At 61.8% G+C, this 27,119-nt stretch overlaps 2 protein-coding genes across 7 annotated transcripts in view; both read left to right on the forward strand.

Moving 5' to 3' along the window:
* Positions 1–7,838, forward strand: part of SH3BP4 (SH3 domain binding protein 4) — a 32,949-nt gene extending 25,111 nt beyond the window's left edge. For both annotated transcript variants that reach the window (XM_056122084.1, XM_056122090.1), the window contains exons 3-5: positions 824–3,126; positions 6,335–6,523; positions 6,886–7,838. In XM_056122084.1, the coding sequence (XP_055978059.1) occupies positions 824–3,126; positions 6,335–6,523; positions 6,886–7,110 (2,717 nt within the window). In that variant the 3' untranslated portion in view covers positions 7,111–7,838. The remainder of the gene's footprint in view (positions 1–823; positions 3,127–6,334; positions 6,524–6,885) is intronic.
* The window catches only part of AGAP1 (ArfGAP with GTPase domain, ankyrin repeat and PH domain 1), a 502,434-nt gene that overhangs the window by 25,009 nt on the left and 450,306 nt on the right, over positions 1–27,119 (forward strand). The window lies entirely within an intron of this gene.

The raw sequence follows: 27,119 nt of genomic DNA on the forward strand, positions 1-27,119 counted from the left end.
TTGCTTTCTTACCGCACCCCAGTCAGGAGGGGTGAGTTGAGACCCCCGCCATCCTGCCACACTGCCGTGGGGGGGTGGTTCCCACACAGTGTCGGGTTGCACCAGGAGGTGTGTCTCTGGAGTGCTGAGCCCCCCACCCCACTCTGAAATGGGACCGAGAGTCCCCACCTCCTATGTGTGTCTGGGGGTGCCGGGGACCGGGTAGGGTAGGGGCCGGGCCTCCGGAAGGGGCTTGTGCCTCCATCCACTCCCAGGGTACACACCTGAGCGAGCTCCCTCCCGACCCCTCTTAAGCAAGACGCTTGAGTGGAAAGTTCTGGAATCTGGGGAAAGCCAGAGCGGCAGTCGGTGTCACCGAAACGTTCCTCGGGCCGTGAGAGTTGCTTTAAGAACCACCACGGCGGGGGCTGAGGGGCGTCCTGGGGCCCGGAGCTTCCCGGTGACACTGAGGATTGGCCAGGCAGCAGAGAGCTGGGGACTCAGAAGCCACGTGAGAGGCTCTGCTCCGACCTCCGCCAACCCCTGACCCCGCCTGCCCCAGCGGTCAGCGATCTCTGGAGCAGGGTCAGCAGAGAGGGCACCCGGGTCCCCGCCCGGCTGTGCCCAGCCTCCCGCAGGGAGTCCCCACTGCAAGCAGACAGGCCTCACCCAACTCGCCCTCCCGGGAACACCAAAGCCCGCCGGAGGGCATCGGAGTGGCTGTGCCACCCGCCCCCGAGTCCCTCGTGTCTTCCCAGCCCTCACCCCCGCACCCCTCCCCGTGTCCCCCGGTGCCTTCCCAGCCCTCACCGCTCACCCCTCCGTGTCCCCCCCCTCCCCACAGTGCCTTCCCCCAGTGCCTTGCTCGCCGAGAGCCCCACGCCCTTCGGCAACGCCAAGGAGGTGGTGGCCATCCGCGACTACTGCCCCACCAACTTCACCACGCTCAAGTTCTCCAAGGGCGACCACCTGTACGTGCTGGACGCGTCGGGCGGGGACTGGTGGTACGCGCACAACACCACCGAGATGGGCTACATCCCCGCGGCCTACGTGCAGCCCCTGGACCCGCGGCTGTCCACGCTGAGCGACAGCGGCGTCATCGACCCGGCGGCCGACAGCCCCGACGAGGCGGCGGCCCAGGAGCTGGACCTGTTGGGAGGCTGGCCCGAGGAGCGGGCGCCCGGCCGGCCGGCCAGCAACAACCCCTTCTGGCCGGGGCTGCAGACCAACCCGTTCCTCAACGGCCACGGCCCGGCCGCGCCCGCCAGCTCCGTGGACCTGCTGCTGTTCGAGCCGGCCGAGGCGGTGGCCGCGGGCCCGTCGTCGTCGTCGCCGTCCTCGGACAACCCCTTCTTCCGCAGCAAGCGCTCGTACAGCCTGTCGGAGCTGTCGGTGCTGCAGGCCCGCGCCGACGCGCCCGCCTCCGCCGCGGCCGCGGCCGGGGCGCTCTCCGCGGGGCTGCAGTCGCCGGCGCCCGAGCAGTTCCAGAGCCGCGAGGACTTCCGCGCCGCCTGGCTGAGCCACCGCAAGCTGGCGCGCTCCTGCCACGACCTGGACCTGCTGGGCCAGAGCCCCGGCTGGGGCCAGACGCAGGCGGTGGACACGGGCGTGGTGTGCAAGCTGGGCAGCGGCGGCGGCGCCGTGCGCCTGCCGGACACGGGCATCAGCCTGCACGTGCCCGAGGGCCACGTGGCGCCCGGCGAGACGCAGCAGGTGTCCCTGCGGGTGCTGCCCGACCCCCCGCTGGAGCTGAACAGCGACCGCTGCAGCAGCGTGAGCCCCGTGGTGGAGGTGCGGCTGGGCACGCTGGCCGTGCGCACGGGGCTGGTGCTGGAGCTGCGGGGCGCGGCCGAGGTCAAGGCCGACGCGTTCAGCCAGAGCGCCGTGGGCCTGCGGTGCCTGCGCAGCGCCGCCCGCGACGGGCCCTACGCGCCCGCGCCCCTGAGCTGCAGCCGCGGCGACACGGTGCAGGTGCAGCTGGACCCGCTGGAGCCCTGCATGTACCTGGCGCTGGTGGCGCACGGCCCCGACATCCTGTACCCGGCCACCGTGTGGGACTTCATCCACAAGAAGGTGACGGTGGGCGTGTACGGGCCCAAGCACATCCACCCGTCCTTCAAGACGGTGGTGACGCTCTTCGGGCACGACTGCGCCCCCAAGACGCTGCTGGTGGGCGAGGCGGCGCGCCCGGCGCCCGTGGCGCTGCAGCTCTGGGGCAAGCACCAGTTCGCGCTGGCGCGGCCGCAGGACCTGCAGGTGAGCGTCTTCCCCAGCGTGAGCAGTTACGAGGTGCAGGCGGAGGCGGCGGCGGCGGCGGCGGGCGCGCCGGCCCGCGTGGTGCGCGGCTTCCAGCTCAAGCTGGGCAAGGCCAGCCGGCTGCTCTTCCCCATCGCCTGCCGCGGCGCCGCCGAGCCGGCCGACTTCACGCTGTGCGTGCAGGTCAAGGACGAGCGCGACGCCGTGCTGGCGCAGTTCTGCGTGCGGACGCCGCCGCCCCCGCCCAAGAGCGCCGTGCGGCCGGCGGGGCCGCGGCGCTTCCTCAAGAAGAACGAGGTGGGCAAGATCGTGCTGTCGCCGCTGGCCGCCGGCGCCGCCGCCCGCTACCCGACCTTCCGGGACCGGCCCGTGGGCAGCCTGAAGCTGGGCAAGCTGCTGAAGACGGTGACGCGGCCGAGCAAGAGCCACTACCTGCTGGAGTACCGCAAGGGCGAGGTGCTGGCGCTGCTGAGCGAGGAGCGCGTCCGCCTGCGCGGGCAGCTGTGGACCAAGGAGTGGTACATCGCGTACCACCAGGGCCGCGTCGGGCTGGTGCACGCCAAGAACGTGCTGCTGCTGGGCCGCGCGCGGCCCGCGCTGCTGCCGGGCCCCGAGCTCAGCACGTCGCTGCTGCTCGAGCAGATCCTGCGGCCCTGCAAGTTCCTCACCTACATCTACGCGTCGGTGCGCACGCGCCTCATGGAGAACGTGGGCAGCTGGCGCGCCTTCGCCGACGCGCTGGGCTACGCGCACCTGCCGCTCACCGCCTTCTGCCGCGCCGAGCTGGACAGCGAGCCCGAGCGCGTGGCCTCCGTGCTGGAGAAGCTCAAGGAGGACTGCAACAGCGCCGAGAACCGGGAGCGCAAGTCCTTCCAGAAGGAGCTCATCATGGTGAGCGCGCGCCCCGGGCACGGGCCCCCGCGGGGTCCCCGGGGGCCTCCCCTCCGCGGGCCTCCCCCTGTCTCCGCGCCCGCCCGGGAGCGAGTGGGAAGGGCGGCCGGTCCGGCCGGGGTGGGGGGCGCCCCGCCTCTCCACTCTCACCCCCTCCCCGGGGGCCTTCCCGGCTCCCTGCGCCCCGAGGGGTTCCGCAGGGTGCGCGCAGGGCAGGCCCCCTCCAAAGCGGGCAGTGCCGCCTGGTGGGGGCCGGGGTGCTCCTGGCCCGGAGGGGGGCGCCCCGCCTCTCCACTCTCACCCCCTCCCCGGGGGCCTTCCCGGCTCCCTGCGCCCCGAGGGGTTCCGCAGGGTGCGCGCAGGGCAGGCCCCCTCCAAAGCGGGCAGTGCCGCCTGGTGGGGGGCGGGGTGCTCCTGGCCCGGAGGGGGGCGCCCAGCCTCTCCACTCTCACCCCCTCCCCGGGGCCTTCCTGGCTCCCTGCGCCCCAAAGGGTTCCGCAGGGTGCGCGCAGGGCAGGCTCCCCCCCCCAAAGCGGGCAGTGCCGCCTGGTGGGGGGCGGGGTGCTCCTGGCCCGGGGAGACGTGGCCCGGGGTGGGCGGGCTCGTGAGGTGCAGGGCTGCGGGTGCGGCCCACGGACAACCAGATTGCGGGCGGGGACGCAGCCCCGAGTTTCCCCTCTGCCCCCTGCCCGCGTGCGGCTCACGCCGGGGACCCCAGCCACCGAGGGGTGCTCCCTCCACCCGGGTCTGAGCGGGACCCTCCGAGCAGCCTTGTCCCGTGGGCTTCCCTGGGCTCGCCCGGGGTGGGGGCCAAATCGGGGTGAGGGGCCAGCGTGCGTGGGGGGAACCCTGTCCCGCCCACCCTGTGTTCCCAGCCTCCAGAGAGGGGCCGGGAACGGAGCTTGACCTTGGAGGCCAGCCGGGCTCCCTGAACTCCCGGGAACAGGTTCTGCAGCCGTCCTCCCCGCGCTGTGCTCCCGCAGCAGCCCCAGGTGTTGTGTTTCCCTGAATCGGGTGTCGCTGGGCCGATCCGGTTTCTGTGGCCTTGGCCTGGCCGCTGCCCGCCCCGCCCCGCCCCGCCCCACCCACGCACGTCAGCGCTCCCGCGGCGGCCTGTGATTTTTCACAGCTGCTCAGTGCTGCATGAAGCCCAGACCCACGCCAGGGCCCCCCACCCACACCGGCAGCACCTGCAGGGTCATGGGGTCGGCTCCCACTGACTCTACACCTGGGTGACATCAGCTGGTGTTTGTCCTTTGCTCGCTTCCTGAAGCGTGACCCTCCCCCCTGCCCGCCCCGCCCCCCCAGGCAGCGGGACCTGCTCTGCTCAAGGCTGACGGCTGAGCCCTGTCCCGATGTGGAACAGAGACTACGGTTCTTTTTTTTTTGCTTTTTTGGGTCACACCCAGCAATGCACAGGGGTTATTCCTGGCTCTGCACTCAGGAATTACTCCTGGCGGTGCTCAGGGGACCATATGGGATGATGCTGGGAATCGAACCCGGGTTGACCGAGTGCAAGGCAAACACCCTACCCGCTATCAATCGAGCCCTGGGACTACGGTTCTAACCCCACTCCTGTCATCAGGTACTGGGTGGTCTCTGGGTCATGGCTGCTGTGATTGTGCCCTTTCTGAGAGTGCCTGTGCTGGGTGGGGGGGTCCCCAGGAAACTCCATCCCCCCCGGGAGGCGGAGCCGGGCTGGACAGAACTCCCAGCACTGGCTCCGTGTCTCTGTCGGGGTGAAGGTTGGCAGGATGCTTGCGGGAAGACCGAAGGGAATGTTTGGAGGTGGCACTGAGTGTCCATCTCATCACCAGGGTTCAGGCCCCCACACAACCCCCCTCCAGGGGTGCCCCCCGGCTCGGCCAGCTAGCCATCCCCACGTTCTCTCGGAATCCCCCAACTAATAAAAGCTGACCTGCTCAGGGTCCAGGGTTGTTCCTCTGCCTGAACCCCCTCCCCCACCCCGATTCCGTGCAGCCGGCGGGATCCCGTGGCCAGCTCAGGTGTCATCTTGCCCCGAGACACCTTCCCCACGTCCTAGGTCAGTGGGCCTTGTCACCCCGGTTTGACCCTTCCAGTGCTGTCTCGAGGCAGAAATGGTCACATTCATGTGTTTCCTTGTCTCTCACCTTGATGGGGCATCAGCTCCCAGAAAGAAAGGCTCTGAGCCCGGAAACTCAGAGCTGATGGCAGGAGGAAGGGGGTGGTCGCGTAAGTGAGGGATAGTGGATGGCGGGCCAGCAGCTGGATGGGTGGATGACCATGGATAGGGGTGTAGGTGGATGCGTGGATGGTCAGTGGATGAATGGACAGATGGAGGATGGATGGGTGGGGAGGCAGGTGGGTGAAATGGTGGGTGAATGATGGGTGTGTGGATGGATGAATTTATGAGGTGGGTGGGGGATGGGTGGGTAGGTGGTGGGTGGATGAGTAGAGGAAGGATGGGTGGGTGGGTGAGGAGATGGGGGTGTGGGCTGATGGAGGCCTGAATACAGGCCGTCCGGGTCTGAGATCTGAGCGGGGCGACCCCTCTCCTGTTCTTGGATTGTGTTCCCTGGGCCCCTCGTGTGACGGCGTAAGCCACCCGTGCAGTTGGGTTGTGTTGAAGCTGCAAACAGGAGTGGGACCCAGCGGGGACACACGAGCCCTTGGGTGGCCTATGGGTGCCTGGCTAAGGGGCTCCTTCTCAGACCGTGGCTATGCCCGGTGGGCGCCCCAGGGCTTCTGGGGAGGGGGAGGGGCGTGGGGGCCGGGCTGGGGAGTTCCTCTTCCCACGCAGCAAGGTGTTCCTGTCCCCTGCTCCCCACCCGGGCCCAGATCCTGCCATAGTCCCTCCACCCATGGTCTGTCTGATCCGTGGCCTGTCTTCTCCCCACTACCCCTGGGGCAGAGGAAGGACCCCGCACCCAGCACCCTGGCTCATTTCTGCCTGACACCCTTTCCCCACAAGGCTGCTTCCATCTCGGGGCGCCCACGACTGGGCAGGGGGCACCCCAGGCACCTGCACCAATGAGGGCCTCATGGGGCCTCCATGGAGCCTCTGCTTTCCAGCATGACCCCAGGGCCCAGGGGGATGAAATGGGGCGGGGGGAGGGGCGGCAGAGACCCAGACCTCAGCACATCAGCTGTCCTGTGCCCCAGCTCACCGGGCACGCCCTGTGGACGGAGCCCGCACACTCTGCTGATGCCCCCCCCCCCCCTGCAGGCCTTGCTGAAGATGGACTGCCAGGGCCTGGTGGTCAGGCTCATCCAGGACTTTGTGCTGCTGACCACAGCCGTGGAGGTGGCACAGCGCTGGAGGGAACTGGCCGAGAAGCTGGCCAAGGTGTCCAAGCAGCAGATGGACGCCTACGAGTCCCCACACCGGGACCGGAACGGGGTGGTGGACAGCGAGGTGAGAGCCACGTCCACGGGCCAGAGCAGAGGGTGGGCTGTGCGCCAAGGCTGGGCTCTTGTCCAGTGGGCCGAGGGGTGTGGCCGGGGCAGGACGGGGCTGGGGTTCCCTCCCTGGGTGCCTGGAGGTTTCTCCCCACCAGCTGGTGCTGGGCACGGCACCTGCACCGTGATTCTCAGAGCACTTGCTTTGGAGGCTGGGAGCTTCCGGGGAGACAGCTCAGGGTGATGGGGGGCAAGCCCACCCAGGAAGGGTCCCAGAACGGGGCTGGGGAGCATGCAGGCCCGGGGAGGGTCAGGTGGGGTCCTGCTTCCTTTTCTCCACCCGTGTGGGCCTCTCACGGTGCCCTCCCCCTGCCACAGGCCATGTGGAAGCCCGCCTACGACTTTCTCCTCACCTGGAGCCAACAGATTGGGGACAGCTACCGGGACGTCATCCAGGAGTTGCACCTGGGCCTGGACAAGATGAAGAACCCCATCACCAAGCGCTGGAAGCACCTCACGGGAACACTGATCCTTGTGAACACCCTGGACGTGCTGCGCGCGGCCGCCTTCAGCCCGGCTGACCAGGACGACTTTGTCATCTGAAAGGCCACGCCTCCTGGCCGGCCACGCCCACCAAGGCCACACCTCCGGGATGGGTCCTGCCCACCCAGGCCCTGCCTCCTGGTCGGCCACGCCCACCCAGGCCACGCCTGCTGTCGGGCCCCGCCTACTCAGGCCCCATCTCCTTCGGGCCACGCCCATTCAGGCACCGCCCACCCAGGCCACACCTCCGGGTTGGGTCACGCCCATCCAGGCCCGCCTCCTGGTGGTTGGCCATGCCTACCAAGGCCACGCCTACTCAGGCCCCATCTCCTTCAGGCCACGCCCACCCAGGCCAAGCCCCTGGTTGGCCCCGCCTCCTGCCAGGCCACGCCCACACGGGCCCAGCCTTCGTCCCGCCCCCGCTGGGAGACTGCTGCAGATACTGGGTGTTGGGGTCTGTGGGCCCGGTGGGTGGGCTGCCCAGACAGAGTCGGGATTCCCCCAGGCTGGGCCGACCCTGGGGACCAAGCACACCCTTGCTCCCCACCTTCTTGTCTCCAGGGAGACCAGAGGAGACCCTCTCCCGCAGGGCGGTGCCAATCCGAATAGCTTTCTATTTGTGAAGAATTGCAGTCCCTTTTTTTTTTTTAAGTATGGGGCGGCGACCTATCAGATTGGTACCTAATTTTTTAATGACCCGTAAAGGTTGGGAGGAAAAAAAAAACCGCCCCACTTCGGAGGGGCAGAGGCTGTTGAGGTTTTTGTGTTATATAAAAAGCCTTTTTAAATTATGTTGCAGATGTACATATGTATGTAGAGGTCACGGGGGCATTTCTGGTTCTCTCCGGACGTTGCGTTCCAGCCTGGGAGGACCCGACTGTCCAGTGCAGGACCTCCTCACGCCTGTTCAGAAGGAAGCCCAGTAGGCAACAGGCTTTTCCGGCGCCCAGCACAGCTCGCAGGGAGGAAGCGGGTGACCAGAGGCTGGGCACTGGTTTTGTTCCTGCCCAGGAAAAAGGGGGCACCCGGGGGAGGGAGCCCCACAGCCTCAGACACCTCCCGAGCGGCCTTTGCGGCTCAGAGGAAACGTCCCACAGAGGTGCGGAGATCTGGCTGCCAAGTGCCAAACTGTCCACCTCGTGTCCTCTGCCAAGTGCCCGGCCCCGTCCTGGCGTGCGCACATGGCCTAGGAAACAGACGGCACTGGGGAATCCATAGTTTGGTGCAACCTCTATAAAAGTCGGTGAGCGGGACAAAATTCTTCCGAATATGAAGGTGCCTCGTCCACAGTTCAGGGACCTGGCAGGGCGGCAAGGTCCTGCGCGCCCAGCTGTAACCCTGCACGGCCACTCTACAGTGTGGCTGGGGGCGGAGTCTTGGAGGCAGGGGGCGGGGCCAGTCGCTGCACCAATCCCAGGAGACAGGGGCGGGGCCGGGCGCTCGCAGCGCCAATCCCAGGGGGCGGGGGCGGGGCCAATCCCGTGAGCACATTGCCAGCCGTGAGCTCCAGACCTGGATCCGCTTTCCCGAAACTGCCCATGACCCAATGGGCTTCGTGGCATGGTCTCCTGTACCCGTTGGCTCCGGCGCCAGCTAGACAACAACAGCACTATTTTATGCTGCAGAAACCCAGGCCCACCGCTCCCTGACCTCCCCCTCCCCCCCGACGCCCACCTTCCAGCCAGGGACCGTCTCTCACCTTGCCCCCAAAGAAGAAACCAAACCAATCGCACCTTAAACCATGGAGATGTTTTTCCTCAGGGGCTTGAAATCGTTTCCTATGCAACCTGTCTTGTAGCACAAATTAAATTCTACGGAAGTTGCAGTACATTTTATGTGGCTGTTTTAACCAGTCGGGGTGTGCGCGCGCGCACGCGTCTCTGTGCAAACCGGGGAGACAACCCAAATGAACGCTAGCCCCAGCATCCGCCTCCAACAGTGACCGCTGGCCAGCAGTGTGGGCAGCGTGGGCTTTGCGTGGCTCTCACTGCTCTTGGAAAGGAGATGCGCCCTGACGCGTGGGCCTCAACGAGGCTGTCCTGCGCTGCGGGCCATTCCAACCCCATGATGTCCACTTTGCCGAAGCAGTAGGACCCACCCCACGCCCAGGGAGTTTGCAAGCTGGGGTGGGATGGAAGGGAGACCAGCTCCGCCTGGGGCTAGGGGGGAGCAGAGGGGTTCCTGCAGAGTCCCCTGGGGACAGTGAGGGCACCTGGAAGGTCTTGGGAAGCAGGAACCCCCTGAACCGCCCCGCCCTACCTGCTCGGCCCCTCCCACCCATTCATTATGCATTTGGAGAAAGGGTTTCTGAATTCACAAATTCATGGAAGTGGGGGTCTCCACACAGCACTGTCCTCACAAAAGGGCCAATCCTGGAGACTTAAAATTGGTCTATCCCACCATTCTGGGAGGTGAAAGACCAAATGCAGGTGCTGGGCGGGGGTCCCCTGACCACTGAGCCATCTCCTCAGACCACGAGTCCTCTCTCGCACCCCGGGCAGGCCAGTGCAGGGCGTGTGGCCAGTTCAGCGTGGAGTAAGTCGTGACCAGCTGTCCTCATCATCCCTGTCCAAAAGGAGGTCCCAGCAGGGAGGGGGCCCAGCGCCATGATCCCCTAAAGCCATTCCATTGCTTAATGATGCGTTTCCTGGCACGGGAGAGTGTCAGCTTGGCCGTGATTTAGTGCTGAAATAAAACTGGTTTCTACGTGGAAGTCAGAGGGGTCTGCCCCTAGACAGACGTGGACGGCGGTGCAGGGTGGGGAGGGTGTGCCCAGCCTGGCGCTGCACCTGGGGTCTGCCGGAGAGTTGTCCTGTTTGACCTTCAGGATGACCTAAGTTTCCGAGATGAGGGAAGTAGCATCAGTACAATGGGGAGGGCGCTGGCCTTGCACGCGGCCACCCTGGGTTTGATCTCTGACATTATCTCTGGTCCCCTGAACCTTACCAGGAGAGATCCCTGAGCACAGAGCCAGGAGTGGGCCCTGAGTACTGCTGGGTGTGGCCCCCTGAAAGAAAATCAAAGGTATGAAACTGAGGCTCCAGGGAGCCAGGCTGGCCGGTGACCCTAGCTGTGCCCACCTGTCTCAATGAACACAGATCAGAGATGAGAAACCCAAGAGCTGGCCAGGGAAGCCAAGGGCCCAGACACCAGTGCTGCAACTGAACCGTGGGTGCCTATTTTCCTACAGTCTTAGGGATTTTTTGTTTCTTTTTTGGCCAGACCCAGCGGTGCTCAGGGGTGACTCCTGGCTCTGCACTCAGGAGTCACTTCTCCATGATGCATGGAGGACCGCATGGGATGTTGGGGATCGAACTCAGGTCGGCCGTGTGCAGACACTCCAACTCACTCAACTCTCCATGAATTCTTGGATGCTGGTTGGTGGAATGAGCAACCCCCAGGGCTGACGGGCCCCCTGGGGGGCTCCAGGCGGGGGGTGGGGGTGGGGGGACAGCTAGGATCGCCCAGGCAGCTGCTTATATAAGGGTGGAGGCAGGGTTCGGGGTGGAGGCAGGGAAGATCCCTTTCTTTGCTGCTGAACCTTTTTCGGATTTTCTAGAAAGTTCTCTCTGGTTTCAGTCCACTGCCCTTTTCCTGCTCTAACAAGCTGAGCATTGGCTGGGGCCAGAAGCTCACGCTTGGGAGCTAGAGCGAGCGCTCGGTTAATTTTTCACAGAGCCGCATGTTTTTCTGCACTCCAGGTGCAAAGTCAGTTCTGGCCGGGTGTTGATGATGGCACCTAGGTGGGAGCCTGGGGCGGGCTCACTGCAGCTCGGGGGAGGGGCTCCTCTCAACAGGGACCCTAACCCCTGGGCGTATCCAAGATGGTTGGCCTACATGTGGCCTGGCCACCCCGCAGCGCCCCCGAGTCTCCAGGGAGGAAGAGGAAGAAGATGGAGGATGGAGTTACTTGTTTGCCCCCGTGAGAATCAGGAGGCGTTTGTGGTAAACGCACCTGGAAGCCCCCCTCCGCCCCCCCTCCCCCGGGGTGCAGAAGTGCAGCGGGGGCTGCATTCCTAAGAACACAGTGCCACGTTCGGAATCTCAGCTCACCAGTTCCCAGCTCTCGGGGGCATTCCGCGGCACACCTCTCTCTCTTCCTAATTATCACATCTTCCATGTGATAGATGAGAAATGAAAGGCAGGAAGGCGGCGAGTGTGTGCCGAGGGACACGGGGCGCTTGACCCAGTTAGACATCGCTGGGACGGACCCTGGAGATTGGCGGCTCCTCCCCAGGGATGAGACCATCATTTCTCAGATACTAGGTTTGGGCAAAACGACGGCTGGCGTTGAAGTGGCCAGCCCGGAGGGCCGAGGCGTCAGAACAAGAATGAGTCCGTCTTCACCGAGAGCTTCAGCCCCAAGCCAACCCGCTCCGTTTTCCACCGGTGACCTGTAGGATTCTAAGCCCCTGTGCCAGGGACAGTGAGCGGCTTTGCCAGTTGATGCCCCCTCCCCAGAGAGCGGATAGCCAGCTACTAACAGTCAATTATTTCTCATGCTCCCGCTTCAGACACGCAGTTCCTGGGAATCACGATTCTCAGAGTCTTCGAAACTGCATTTTGCATTATTCGGACATCACAATGATCACAGTTGTTGCCTGGTGTTGTGACAACTCCCATGCTGGGGCTCAGGCCGACCATTACTCGGGTCCTGTGCAGCTCCGCGGGGACGTGCCTGAAGGGGTACAGTCTAGTCATCTGGAGGAAATGAAGGAATTCCATGACTTCGGATCTTTTTTATTTTTGCAACCAAACACACCCAACTGTTGCAACCATGTGCCTGATGACAGACACCCCTCGCAGGAGCCTGCATGGGCCTGGGTCCCCTCGGATGCTCAGGTGCCCTGACCCATGGGTCCGAGAAGAGAGCCCTGCCCGGGTTGTGGGTGGCGGTGCGCGTGCGCAGATACGCTCACCTGCTGGGCAGCCAAAACCCCAGCGACGCCTCCAGGGAGCAGGCCCCAGGTGCGGTGCGCAGGGAGGAGGATGCTGATGCCTAGCAACGGGCGCTCTCCCGCCCCAGCTCCGCTCCCGGCCTTCCTATTGGCCAGCAGCAGAGATGGACACTCAGCGCGCCTCGCCGGCTGGCCAATCCGAGCTGGGGCCCCTGGAGGGGCAGGAGGGCCGCGCGCATCAGAGACAGCGTCCCCCCACCCAGCGTGCTGGGCCCTCCTGCACCCGGGCTCAGGCTGCGTAGGCGCGCGTGTCCCCTCCGCCCCAGAGGTCACTCAGCGTTGGAGAGGCTCCTTCCTGGGACCACGCACCGCCACAGAAGCTTCGGCCCAAGCCTCTCGTCTTGGCCCCCTCTTAGCAGCCCTGTGCCTGCAGCCCTTCCAGGAACTGCTCCTCCTTCCAATTACCATCCACACCTTTACAGTGCCCGCCTCTGGAGGCACAGAGAGGTTAGGTAACCAGCCGGAGGTCACACAGCCAGGAAGTGTGGCTCTGAGATTCACACGCAGACAGCCTGGCTCCACCACAGACCTCGGGACGACCCCTTTCTGCCCACCCCGGCTGAGGCTCTGTGGTGAGCAAACAACCCAGCAGAGTGGGAACTAGAAAGTGCCAAACGCAGGGGTTTCTGGCTTTGGAGCACTGTAGGTGGAGCAGGTAGGGTGGGTCTGCATCCTCTCGCACCCTCCCACAGCGGCCCAGCCTGCCGCCCCTCTAGGCTGCTCCCCAACACCTCCAGCAAGGAACAAATCAGTGAAATGAAATTGGCTGCAACCTCCGTGCCCGGCAGGAGGGCGGACGCCAGGGCACTGCTCCGCCGGCAGGGGCGGTGAAGGCCTGACACAGTGGGTGTGAAAATCACAAAAAAAAAAAAAAACCTGGGTGAGGAAAATAAAAGCGAGCCCGAGAGAGGGGGTGCAGGGAGGAGGGCAGCGTTGGCCTTGCAGGAGACCACCCTGGGTGCATCCCCGGATAATGCCAGGCATGATTGCCGAACACAGAACTGGGAGGAAACCCTGAGAACTGCCAGGCCTGGCATAAAAGCACAGTAAAGAAATAGGAAGGCTGGGGCTGGAGGAATAGCATAGCGGGGAGGGCGTTTGCCTTGCACGCGGCCAGCCCGGGTTCGATTCCCAGCATCCCATAGGGTCCCCTGAGCACCGCCAGGAGTGATTCCTGAGTGTGCAGAGCCAGGGGTGACCCTGAGTATCGCCCGGGTGTGTGACCTAAAAAGCAAAAAATGAAATAGGAAGACAGCAAGGTGAACTGTTTCCTTTGTATTGAGGGTACAGGGCACCGTGGACCGTGTCTCCCGGGATCCCCGAACTCTCCGCCACCGGGGCCCCCGGTGCCGGTTGGGGTTCAGGGTGCCGTCACCTGCGCTCGGCTCTTTCCCTGCGGGTTGATTGCTTCCTCCGTCCCCGTGATATTTTCATCATCCTGTATATTTTTATTACAGATAATGATTTGTGAGATGAGAGCAATTTAGAATTGGCAGTTAAGTATCCAGGGAACAGAACACACGCGCCAATTTGCAAAATTAAAAACCAAACAAGGCCCTCATTTCCATCCTGCTAATCAGCCAAGTGGGGGGCGCGGGGGTAAGCAGACCCGCGCAGGGGGAAGCCTGGTGGTCGCACACGCACGGGGTCGAGCGGGGGGGAGGGGCTGTGAGCTGAACTGGGTGGGGGAGAGGCAGGAGAATACCCAGAGTTTGGGTTATTGGACTGCACAGTCATGCTCGGGGTTTACTCCAGGTGCGCTCGGGGGCCGCGTGCGGTGCTGGTATCCAACCCGGGTGGGCTGCGTGGAAAAGGCGAGCCCCCTGCCGCTGGCCTGTCGCTCCGGCCCTCTCTCCAAAGTCCGCGTGGCTGGGGGGGCCCCCCCTCCAGCAAGGTGGGTTGAACCCCGGGTCTCGCGGTCAAAGTTTCCACCCCCGCCCCCCGTGTTGGGACAGCTCAGAGACTCTCACCCACAGCGTGGTGACCCGCAGAAGGTCCACAATCGCAAGCGACGAATTGAGTTAAAAAGGAAAAAAAAAAGGAGTCGTCCTCAGGAGCCAGACCCGGGAGCACTAAGAGGAACTCGGAGCAGGGGGCTGAGAACCACAGACCAAAGGCAAGGGAGGAAGCCCCGCGTTCTGGGTGCCTGAAACGGAAGCGTGCTGCGCGCCCACGCACACAACCGCGCTCCTGCCCCACTGCATCCACGCACGCTCCCGCCCACGCCCGCGCCCACACACCCCGCGCACCTGCTCACACACCCTCCCGCACCCCTGCCCACGCCCCGCGCACGCCCCTGAGCATCCACGCTCCCGACCACGCCCCCACCACGCGCCCACGCACGCACCCGGCCGCGCACCCACACCACCACGCACGCACCCGCGCATGCCGTTTCCACACCCACGCACGCACCCACCCGCGCACCCGTCCACGCACCCGCCCACCCGCCGGCGTACAACTCTCCCAAACACCCACCCACGCGTACCCGTGGACCCCCTCGCACGCACCCGCGCCCACGCATATAACCCTCCCGAACACCCGCCTAGGCACCCACGGGCACGCACCCCTGCAGGCACCTTCACAAACCTGCCCCACACCTTCCCACGTACCCGCCTACGCCCCGGCCCCCACACTGGTCCACGGACTCGCCCACAGGCTGCCCGCGGTGAGCCCACTGCCCACTCTTCCGCCCTCCTGCCCGCGGGGACCGCTTGTGACTGAAGGCAGGAGGCTCTGGCCGGTTTCCTCCCGCCAGTCCTCCCGCAGCTGGACACTGCTGGGCCCGGGGCCACGGTCCAGGGAGTGGGAGGGGAAGAGGATGGAGCCCGGGTGCTGTGGGCTCCTGCGTGCCACACGCCGCCCTGGTGGTCCCCCTGCGTCCCACGGGCCTGGGCACGGTCCCCACCCCCACACTGCTGGCCTGAGGGGCCTGGGCGTCCAGCAGGAAGGTCACTGATGGCAGCCAGCTAAAGACCCGTCTCATGGGGAACCAGGGGTGCTGGGAGACCCCACGTTAGTGGGAGAGCTCACAGCCTAAACTTAACGGTAGTCGGATGGGGACGTCACCTCTGAACCAGGTGGCTTTTATAAAGTCACAGGATACCCACCCGCCGCGAGCGTGAAGACCACCCGGAGCTCCTCTGGAGGCCGAGCAGTATGTGACTGAGAATCCCATGGGCTCGGTAGCGCCCCCCACAGGGCTCAAGCCTCTCCTGCGTGTCTTGATTAAGCTTAACGCCCAGCACGTTATATTATGATTATTTTAATTTTTTTTTGACATATGGATCCAGCTTTAATTTCTTAGACGTGGATGTCCAGTTTCTTTCTTTTTGTGTGGAATCAGTGAGAGACAGTGACAAAGCTTTCGTGATTGAGTTTCAGTGCTCCACCGGTTTGCATTCTCCACCACCAATGGCCCCAGTATCCCTCCCACCACCCCACCCCACCCCTGCCTCTGTGGCAGGCACCTTCCTCCTTTCTCTCTCTCTACTTCGGGCATCACGGTTTGCAATACAGACACCGAGAGGCCATCTCCTTTGGTCCTTGATCGACTTTCGGCACGCATCTCCCATCCCGAGCCCCCTCCAACCATCACTGACTCGGGGATCCCTTCTCCATCCCAGCCGCCTTCTCCCCCAGCTCATGAGGTAGGCAGAGCGCATTTTAGCCGGGTTTTGGTTTTCTTTTTTTCTGGGTTTTTAGGGCCACACTCAGCAGCGTTCGGGGTTTAGTCCTGGCTCTGTGCTCAGGGATCACTCCCAGTGGGGCTCTGGGGGACCATGGGCAGTGCCGGGGGTTGCCCGGGAATCAAACCAGGTGGAGGCAGCGAGTCAGGTGCCCTACCCACTGTGCCGCCTCTCCGGCCCCGAGTGCCTTTACACAGCAGGCAGACAGGGAGGGGCCCCGCTGGGAGCTGCTTCCCCAGGGGACCCCACTGGCCGTGGGTCCCTCTCTGAGTGCTCGGCCAGCCCCTCTGTTCCCAGCACAGACCCCCGTATGCGGTTTGCTTCGTCCCGGCCCTGGAAACAAGCCCCCAGACCAGTTCTCTGAGCTCAGTTCTCGAACCCCACATTTGGGGGTAAGGGGTGAGGGTGGGGTCCTGCCCAGTGATGTGTCTGGACACAAACGATTCTCTCTGTCCCTGAGCCTTCGAAGATGGTCACCTGGAATTAGGGACTGTGTGTGTATGTGTGGTGGTGTGTGTGATGTGTGTGGTGTGTGTAGTGTGTGTGGTGTATGTGTGTGTGGTGTGTTGTGTAGTGTGTATTGTGTAGTGCGTGTGTGGTGTGAGTGATGTGTGTGGTGTGTGTGGTGTGTGGTATATGTGCGTATGTACGTGGTATATGTGTAGTCTGTGTGGTGTGTGTTGTGTGGCATATGTGTGTGGTATGGTATATGTTGTGTGGTGTGTGTGTAGTGTGTGTGGTGTATTATGTGTATGTATGTATGTGGTGTGTGTTGTGTGGTGTGTGGTATATGTGTGTGTATGTATGTGGTGTGTATGTGATGTGTGTGTGTAGTATATGTGTGTATGTATGTGGTGTGTGTGGTGTGTGATATATGTGTGTGTATGTACGTGGTATATGTGTAGTGTGTGTAGTGTGTGTTGTGTGGCATATGTGTGTGGTGTGGTATGTGTTGTAGTGTGTGTGGTGTATTGTGTGTATGTATGTGGTGTGTGTGTTGTGTGGTGTGTGTGGTATATGTGTGTATGTATGTGGTGTGTATGTGATGTGTGTGTGGTATATGTGTGTATGTGCTATATGTGTGTGTGTGTCTGTGGTGTGTGTGGTGTGTGGTGTGTATGTGATGTGTGTGTGTGGTGTGTGTGTGTGCACGCAAAGTGGGGCTCAGGAGTAGGGGACCCTCCGGGGACTCTCGCCCCTGAGAGCCCGGGTCAGTGCAAGCTCATGAGAGGCCGAGGAGGGGGGTGACCGAGGCCCTGGGTGCAGCGGGGGGTCCTGGGGCTGCCCAGAGGGTGCTGGCAGGTGGGGCCCCGGGGCCCCCCGGCAGCATCAGGGACCCAGACGGAGCTGGGGATGAAGCCAGCGTCAGCCGCATCAGGACAGGCAGCGGGCCTCCGCGGGCCCGGGACTGGCTTCTGACTCTCCACCGTGCTCCTGAGCCTGAACTCGAATGTTCCCCCTGCCAACACCCCCCGCGCCGTGCGCCACCCACAGCCCGCCCCGTCACACTGCCAGCAAATTCCTGGCCGCGTCCCCTTGGCGTGCTACAGTCTTGAGGCTGTTTTGCTTAGTTAGACCTTTCGGCCAGGTGGTGTTTCTGCCCCGGGGAATGTTCCTGATTGCCGGGACGTCCTTCCAAACGAGGTGTGGCTTTGGCCCTAAAAGCGTCCGCTCCCTGGAAACGCTTCCTTCTCCTTTCCACAACCCCCGAAGCTCCTGTTTGAAAACCCTCAACTTGAATGAGCCGCGACTGACGTGGCCATAAGCGCCCCCTCCCACTTCTCACGACACTGATGGTCCTGAACGGGGAAGAACCGTCCAGAGCGAGGTAGCATGTGAGGAAAGTCGGATAACTGCATCCCTGCGGGAATACCCGCCACTCAGGAAAGAAAGAGAACGGTGGTCTTAGTTTCCAAAAGAGAAGCCTCGGGGTGAGTAAGTGAGCACTGGCATGGCCTTGGAAAGGAGTTTCTCATAAGGGAATGTGCCCCACCTCCATGGTTACACAAGGCGGAGTGTCTAAAACCACCCAAAGTTCCTGACTTAGGTGTGCCTGGGGGAGAACTGTCAGGGGAGGCAGGGCTGTCATCAGGCCAAGGCGGGCGCTAACCTTCCGTGTCCTGGGCGCCTCCGCCTGTGTTTCTTTCTCCTTCCTTTCTTTCCTTTTTTTTTGCTTTATGGGTCACACCTGGCAATGCTCAGGGGTTCCTCCTGGCTCTGCACTCAGGAATCACTCCTGGCGGTGCTCGGGAGACCCTATGGGATGCTGGGAATTGAACCCGGGTCAGCCGCGTGCAAGGCAAGCGCCCTCCCCGCTGTGCTATCGCTCCAGCCTGCCCTGCCCGTGTTTCTTCCACAGAGCCTATCTATTGCAGCTCGAAACTGTTCTTCAAAACTCATTTATGCCCTGGGAATCTTCGGAGCACTTTGAAACGCTCCGTGACGGAGGGCAGATTTGTAGACGATTCCTCAGGGGGCTGCTTTCAAAATGGCACAATCGGCCCAGCAGGGGAGTGGACGGTGGCCCTGTGAGCGCTGGCCCTGGGCTTCGGGGGTGAAGCAGGCAGCCCCCCACCCCAGGCATCGGTGCCCCCAGACGAGACTCCCGCTTAGCAGACAGCCTGGGGAAGAGGCAACTGGGAGCCAGGAATGGCCTCTTGGGAAGTTGGGGTTCGGGGCCCCTCCATGCGGCCCCTCCCGCCTCTGCCTGTGTCCCCCCACCTGCCCTGGGCCTGTGGCCAGCCCGGAGCCCGGAGCGCCCCATGCTCTGTGTTTCGCAGTGATGCCCACCCCTTCGCTTCTTTCCTTCCCTCTCTGTCACTGGGGCAGGGCCAGGGGTCTGCAGTGGGGGCGGGGGAGGGCGGGGTGCTGCCCAGTCCCCCGTTCTCACATGGTGGAACTTTGATCCAGTCCGAGGGCCAACTTGGCCAGACACTCCCCTGTCCTGTCTCGGGAGCACGGGCCAGTCCTGCTGGCCACCGGCCACTTCGCCTCACCTGCGTGTGCTGAAGGCCCCTTAACACATCGGCCATGGTGGCTGGCGTGGCCATGTATGTGTGTGGTGTGTGTGTGTGCATACATGTGTGTGTGCGTGTGTGTGTAAGCATGTGTGTGCATATGCGTGTACATGTGTACGTGCTCGTGTGTGTCTGTGTGTTTGTGTGTGAAAGCATGTGTGTGCATATGCGTGTACGTGTGTACGTGCTCGTGTGTGTCTGTGTGCTTGTGTGTGAAAGCATGTGTGTGCATATGAGTGTACGTGTGTACGTGCTCGTGTGTGCATGTGTGCTTGTGTGTATGTGTGTGAGTGTGTGTGTGTGTGTGTGCACGCTGAATTGTCTGCGTACATGGAAGGAAGAGACAGCCGGGGCTGAGAGTCGCGCCCCCTCGTGAACTCACGGCTGCCTGCAGGTCTGGGCCGTCACCCCGGCTGGTCACTGAATCAGCCCTCGGGCTCTTGCCGCAACAGTGGGGGTGGGGGGTTGTGGTAGACCAGGACAGGGAGGTCACAGCTGGCCAGGGCCCGGTGACACCCGCCCTGGGGGCAGGTCAGTGTCAGCCTGTGTCTGGGGGTCTTGGCCGCTGAAGCTGCCGGAAGAGGGAAGCCAATGTGGGCGGCCGCAGGTGAGGCCCGGGCCTGGCCGGGGCCTGCGAGTCCCCGAGACCCAGGACAGAGTGAGACCGTGGGTCACCTCCGTGCCTCCCCACCTACGTTCCCGGGACCCTGGCCTCGGAGGTGGCCCCTGCTGGGCCCAAGCCTGGCCAAGTCCCTCAGCCCCCGCCTTGGTCTCCTTAGAGCGCCCTGACGTGACCCTGCCTCATCCCCAGTACCCCGATGTCCTGTGTTGTGACCAGGCCAGGGCAAGACATCATCTGGGGGGGACTTTGCTCTTTCTGCTCCTGGCTCAGTGGGGCCAGAGCTGGACGGGAAGGAACCACAGTCCAGCGTGTCCCCCTGTGCAGACAGACCAGCTGCCGCCGCCTCCGAGTTGCCCTCCGGGATTCTTTCCCACAGCAGGAGCAGAGGGTGGGCCCAGCTGCGGCACTTGCTTCCCCTTGGTGACGGCAGGAAGCCAGGAAGAGGGACCCCCCACACACACACACACACAGAATGTGCCTGCACATTTCCAGAATCTTCCACTTCTGGAGGTGCCCATGGAGTGAGGGCCGTAGAAGGTTGCAGACAGCGTCCCTGCTCCGCTCTGGGGGTGCAGGGCCCTGCTGAGGGGGGGGTCACAGATGCACAGGGCCGGCTGGGAGCCCCGGGGGACCCCCTCACACAGGGCTCCGCTCCTGGGAAAGCCGGTCTCTGCCTCCCACTCGGGCCCAAACAAAAGCCGGTTTCCAGGGCAACCAGGAAGCCGCGCCAGAGGGCTGGAGTATTGTTTGGACGCTTATCAATGGTTGCCAGGGAAACCGGGACAGGGACCCAGGCCTCTAGGTGACTGGGGAAGAGGCAGGTTTGAATTCCCGGAATGCGCGGGAGCAGAAAAGGGCGTGGCTTCCTCCTGCAACCCGCCCAAGGGCTCCGGCCCGGCTGGTGACGTCAGAACCTGCACCCAGAAAGCCTCGCGGCCTGGAGACGCCTCCCGAGACCAGCTCGCTTGTTTCTCTAGGCTGTGCCCAGGGCTTCCTCCGGGCGGGGCTCAGGCGACCTCATGGGGACCAAACCCAGCCGCGTGCGAGGCAAGTGCCCTAACCATTGGGCCATCTCTCCGGCCCCTGTACTATCTACCGCTCTGGCCCCAAGAGTCAAATTTGTAATAGCTATTTTGTATTCCTTATTGGCGCCCCAGAGGGGGTCGGCGAGAGCCCTCCCCGCCCCAAGGGACCCAGCCTGGGCAGCCCACCTCCACTATCCAACCACCACCATGCTCCAGGCCGCTTCCTGGTCCGCCTGGACACATCATAAGACACTTCCTACCCATTTCCCATAATTACCACACCATGTTTGATGGGGTCCAGAACAGTAGTCAGCAAATCATATAATCATATATATATACATATATATACATATATCACGATCACGATCATCCTGTTGTTCATCGATTGCCTCGAGCAATAACGTCTTTTCATCCTAGCCCTGAGATATTTTAAAAAGTGCCACATTCAAGGCTCTTTCAGGCTTAGGAGAATGAGACCCATCGTTGTTACTGGTATTTGGCATATTGGGTACGCCACGGGGAGTTTGCCAGACTCTGCTGTGTTGGCAGGTAACATTTGGTAACCTGCCAGGTTATATATATATATGGGCTGGAGCGATAGCACGGCAGTAGGGCGTTTGCCTTGCACGCAGCCAACATGGCAGACCCGAGTTCGATTCCTCCGCCCCTCTCGGAGAGCCCGGCAAGCTACCGAGAGTATCTCGCCCGCACGGCAGAGCCTGGCAAGCTCCCCGGGACGGATTCGATATGCCAGACACAGTAACAACAAAGTCTCCAATGGACACGTTACTGGGCCCGCTCGAGCAAATCGATGAACAACGGGAGGATAGTGACAGTGACAGTGATATATATATATATATATATACATACATACTACCAAGCAAACTACCAAGAGTATCCTGCCCACACGGACAGAGCCTGGCAAGCTCCCCGAGGTGTATTTGACATGCCAAAACCAGTAACAACAACAGGTCTCATCCCTCTAACCCTGAAAGAGCCTCCAATCGTTGGCAAAGATGAGTAAGGAGAGGCTGCTAAAATCTAAGGGCTGGGAGGAATAGAGACGTTACTGGCACCCGCTCGAGTAAATGGATGAACAACGGGATGACAGAGATACAGTGATTGGGGAAAAAAATAAAAGATTTGAAGGAGCAGCTGAGCCCCAAGATTAGGCTCGCAGAGTCCCCAGGAGAAACGGTGACATGGCAGATCAGCTGGGTGAACAGTGACTCAAACGTCTGACACCTGACATCTCACCAGTCCAAGGAGCTGAGCACCTCCAGGGGACTCTGAGCCCCCAGAGAGTGTGTGCCAGAGACAACCCACCCCCCAAAGAATGGATCTCAAGTAGCAGGGTTCACAGCAGAGCCAACCTTTCAAAGTGACTTTATTTAAGCGATCCCTTTTCTATGTGGTTTTCCTGTGTGAGCAGTGTTCTTTTCTGTGAGGATGCCACCCGTTTCTGTGGGATATCATTATTTTCTGTGAGGATGCCACCCGTTTCTGTGGGATATCATTATTTTCTGTGAGGATGCCACCCGTTTCTGTGGGATATCATTATTTTCTGTGAGGATGCCACCCGTTTCTGTGGGATATCATTATTTTCTGTGAGGATACAACCCGTTTCTGTGGGATATTATCATTTTCTGTGAGGATGCCACCCGTTTCTGTGGGATATCATTATTTTCTGTGAGGATGCCACCCGTTTCTGTGGGATACAACCCGTTTCTGTGGGATATTATCATTTTCTGTGAGGATGCCACCCGTTTCTGTGGGATATTATTATTTTCTGTGAGGATACAACTCGTTTCTGTGGGATATCATTTTTTTCTGTGAGGATACAACCCATTTCTGTGGGATATTATCATTTTCTGTGTGTATGCCACCGTTTCTGTGGGATATTATTTTTTTTTCTGTGAGGATACCATCCGTTTCTGTGGGATATTATATTTTTCTATGTGGCTATCATTATCCCTGGGTTCATCTGTTTCTTCCTCACAAATTGCGTCTGATTCCAAATACGGAAGTCAGGGGAAACGCAAGACGGTCTCTTCCTAGACCCTTGTGAAAGCAGCCTTTAGCAAAGGGACAATGAACAGGCCTACTCAGGAAATTAAAAATGCAAATCGCGGCTTCACGGACCCCCACGGCACAGCTGTCCCTTTATTTCTTATTTATGGGTCTGTCTGGGCCTCCCTGCCTCTCTCTGGAGCCCTGGGCTCTTGGAGGCCCTTCCAGAGGTACCTGAAGGGCCCTGTGGTACTGGGGTTCTGACAGGCTGGGCGTGAACAAGAGCACACCCCAATCCTTTGTGCTGCCTCTCTGGCGTCAACTGCCAGCACCTGCCTCAGGCTGGATGCCCGGGCACGTATGTCAGAGAGGGCCAGCTCTGTGCCAGGCAGCCACGTGGGAGCCCAGGGCCGGGCTGCCTCCGCCAGGGAGGCCCCCTGGGTTCGCAGGTCCTGCTTGGTTTCCATCACGGCTCTGTTGGGACTGGCTAGGATTTTCCTTCTCCTTTCCCCTCCCTGGTCCTCCTTCCATGTTTTTCGTTTTGTTTCCTGTTTGGTTTGGGGCTGGGCGGATGCTAAGGGGCTACAGTGCGGGGGGCGGGGCTGGACATGGGAGACTGTGGTCCAGCCTGAGAGTCCACCAGGGGGCGCCACCCTGGCCTGCTGGAAGCCAGACCCAGGCCCTTCCTTCCCCTGCCCGGGGCCAGCTGCTGGGCTGTGCGTGGCCGCGTGTGGTGCCTGGTGACCAGACGGCCCCGTTTCTTCCAAGCCTGCTGACCGCCCCACGGCCACCCACGCCAGCCCCGACAGGGCCCGTCAGCCCGACACGGCTTCCAGGGGGAGGTTTGCTGGGGGCAGGGGAGCGTCCAGCCTGACCAGCGTGACAGCACATGCCAGGACGGACACACGGAGCATGTCTAGGCACACGTGTACACGTGCTTCACATGTGACGTCACTTAGTATACACAGACATAGATACACGTGTGCTATACATCACAGACATGGACCCCCATCAGATGCAACATGCACTTGTAGACATGCCTGTGCCTATGTAACCAAAAAATAATACACACCCATGTACACGCACGCAGGTACACATAACACATCTCCATATGCATGTGTGCACGCGCTCAGAGCACACAGATGCTCTGTAACAGGGTATGACATGTGCACACATGCAGGCGTACACACACACACACACACACACACACACACACACACACACACACGCGCGCGGCTCACCAAGCTCCCGGTGGACTCTTCTCTGGTTCCCTGTAAATCTGACGTTTGATTTGTTTGGGACCTCCCTGGGTTGGTGGGGGGGCGGGGGTTTCTCTGGGCCCTGAGAGGTAAGGTCCAGAGGGGAGGGGGGCTTCTGGATGGCACGGGGTCTCTGGGCCCCTCCTGAACGCAGGGTCCCTGGACCCCTCCTGGACACTGGGTCTCTGGGCCCTTCCTGGACACAGGGTTTCCCGGCCCCTCCTGGACGCGGGGTCTCCCGGCCCCTCCTGGACGCGGGGTCTCCCAAACCCTCCTGGACGCAGGGTCCTCGGGCCCCTCCTGGACGCGGGGTCTCCCAAACCCTCCTGGAGTTGCGCACAGCTGACCTTTGAGGGCTGTGGGTCAGAAGTGTCCAGCCTAGCTGGAAGGGGCCTAGGAAGGTGGGGAGACGGCACAGACCACTCCAGCCCTGAGCAGCTGCTGTGCTGTCCCTGGCCCTGTGGACACGGACTGTGACCTGCGCTCTGCACCCTCCCCGGGGTCCTGCAGAGGGCCGTGATGGGGGCCCCCCAGATACCTCTGGCAGGCGTTGCGTGGACACTGCTTCCTCCGGGACACAAATGCCGTTAGGGACTGTAGGGTGATCAGACCCGGGCTGGCCTGCGGGTGTGTTGAGAGTGGGCGAGAGTCCCCACCTGGACCAGGCTGTCTGCGAGCTGGCGGACCCCGCGGGCACCTGCCCCCTCCAGGACGCACAGATAGGCCTGGGCAGCCCAGCGCTCACCCAGCCGGGCTGTCCTGTCCCCATTGGTGGGTCCCCGGGCTTGAGATCCTGGGCAACGCGACTCTGTGCACTGCCGTTTCCAACTGAGGCAGAAGGCTGCAGAGAGGCCCTGGGTTTGATCCCCAGCACCGCAGAAAACTGGGGGGGGGGGGGGAAGAAGGAAATTAGTAGTATTAAAAAATGAGGGGCTGGAGCGATAGCACAGGGGGTAGGCCGTTTGCCTTGCACGCGGCCGACCCGGGTTCAATTCCCAGCATCTCATATGGTCCCCTGAGCATCGCTGGGTGTGACCCAAAAAGAAAAAAAAAAGGGAAAGAAAGAAATGCAGGCGCCAGGAAGATAGAGCGGTGGTCAGGGATGCAGGCATTGGTGTAATTCAGCAGCATGTGCCCTCGTGCACGCCTGGGGTATCCTTGGTGGCCCCCAGCTCCTCTGGGTGCCAGTAGGACCTCCTGACAACTTCAGGGGCTGTAAGTCAGAGCCCCTTTAGCGTACAGTGACCCCCGCCTGCTGGAGGCAGCTTACCCAGAGGGCTGGGATGACACGCCCAGTGCTGAGGGCAGAGGCGGGAGGGGGGGTCTCAGGAGAGGCTGAGCAGCCCAGGGGTGGGGGCACCTGGTTTAGGGGGTGTCATCTTCATCTTCAACCTTTCACTTGAGCTTTTCAGTTTTTGGGGGGATGAGGGGTTTTTTGGGGTCACACCCAGAGATGCACAGGGGTTACCCCTGGCTTTGCACGCAGGAATTACTCCCGGCAGTGCTCGGGGGACCATATGGGATGCTGGGGATCGAACCCAGGTCAGCCACGCTCAAGGCAAGTGCCCTACCCGCTGTGCTATCTCTCCAGCCCTTCAATCGAGCTTTTCTGGGAACACACTGCCCTTTCGCTTGGGGTACAGGAGGGACCCGCCCCATCTGCCAAGTTCCGGGGTACAGTTCCAGATGGGAAACAGACCTCATGCCTGGCCTGGTCACTAAAGCGCCCTTCAGGCCCCCTAGGCCAGCGTGGGGCGTTGACAGGGTCATTTTGAGCTGGGCCGACATCCCGAAATGCCCGAACCCTTCCAGTTCTCTGCCATTACGTCATCCCCCCCCACCCCGACCCAGTGAACACTCTGGAGAAAGCCAAGTGACCACGTCACCTTCATTTCATTTCATTTCATCATCCTGTTATTCGTCGATTGCCTCGAGCAGGCCCCAGTAACGTCTCCTTCATCCTAGCCCTGAGATTATATTCAAGGCTCTTTAGGAGAATGAGACCCATCATTGTTACTGGTATTTGGCATATTGGGTACGCCACGGGGAGTTTGCCAGACTCTGCCGTGTGGGCAGGTGACATTCGGTAGCCTGCCAGTTTGTCCAAAGTAGGAATGAGATGATAAGATGTCATAAAAAGATGTCCTGATAAGATGTCGCGGCCGCGTGGTTCCGGGAGCTGGTGGTGGGTGTGACCCCCGCCTACTGGAATTTGGAGGATCTGGGTGGAGGATGCTCGACTCCAATCCGAGTAGGCTTGGAGATCTCGGCCCCGGAACTCGTGTGGCTTTGTCCCTCTGCCAGTACCTTCAGGTGTGCGGAGAGTGGTCTCAGCATGGTGGTGGCTGGTCCTGGAGGTCTCCGGCTGCCGGAGCCCTGGTCGGGGCGGGGAGGCATGTCACCTTAAACAAAAAAATCGGGGTGGGGTGGGGGTGGGGGTGGGCATGCCTCTCTGTTTTTCAACCATTGACTTACAAACATAGTTTGAATAACAGGAGCAGAACCCAACCTTCAGATGAGCTTTCGTGCCACCAGAAAATTGCATTAACCCAAGCATGAAAGCCTCCAGCATCTCGAGCGCGTGCCAGGGGTTTCGTTTATTATAAATGCAGATGAAGACAGAGCCGGGACAAGTGGGTTTATGGTGGCGTCCCCGCTCCTAAGCCAGCTCAGACCATCACTTACAATCCCGCTAGCAGAACCCGTGGGGGGCAGTCGCCGTGCGTGTCTTTCCTGAGAAATGCAGCTTCCAAGAGCCCCTGGGGCTCATGGTGCAGAGTGGGAGTGGAGATGGGCTGTCCCCGCCGCGGGCACGCAGAAAGCTTGCTCTTTCGGAGGTAAAAGTTGAGGGCGGCCGACAGCTCCGCCTTGTCCGGGCCAAGTCCCGCTGCTATATTCCAAGCCCACGGGGGGCAGATCTGACCTATTTCTTCGTCCGGGAGAAATTCACATTTATGGCCATAGTGAGAAGAATCAAGTATTTTTTGGGGGGGGGATGAGGGTGGGGGGAGTCCCAAGCTTGTCTGGAGGCCTGGGGACCCCATCCGTGGTTCTCAGCCCACCGGGTCGGGGTTCAATGCAAAGACCCCACAGAGCCGGGATTACCCTGCATCTCCCAGGGAAGCCGCAGGTCACTGGGAAGGGGCCCGGACCCTTGGGTGTGGGGTGTGGCCAGCGTGGGAAAGCAGCTGGAGAGGGGCTGCCTGGGCGGCAGGGGGCCCGAGGGGGGGCTCAGATCTGTCCTGCCCTGTGGGGGTCCAGTTACCCCCACCTCGTTGAATGGGGAAGGTGGGGGCTCAGCGGGTAGTGCTCAGGGCCACAACCTAAATCTCCAGGGACCCCCCCACCAGGGCGAGGCACCTGCCAGGTGGCCCCAGCCCTGGACCAGTTCCCGCCAGCATCGGTCCCTTGATGTCATCGGATTCCCAGCATCCCGGCAGGAAAGGCTGAAGATGCGCCCCTAGGAGAGACTAGGCGTGCCCACCCTGGGTG

Source organism: Sorex fumeus, unplaced genomic scaffold (genome assembly GCF_029834395.1).
Source record: "Sorex fumeus unplaced genomic scaffold, SorFum_2.1 ptg000005l, whole genome shotgun sequence".
NCBI classification, from domain to species: domain Eukaryota; kingdom Metazoa; phylum Chordata; class Mammalia; order Eulipotyphla; family Soricidae; genus Sorex; species Sorex fumeus.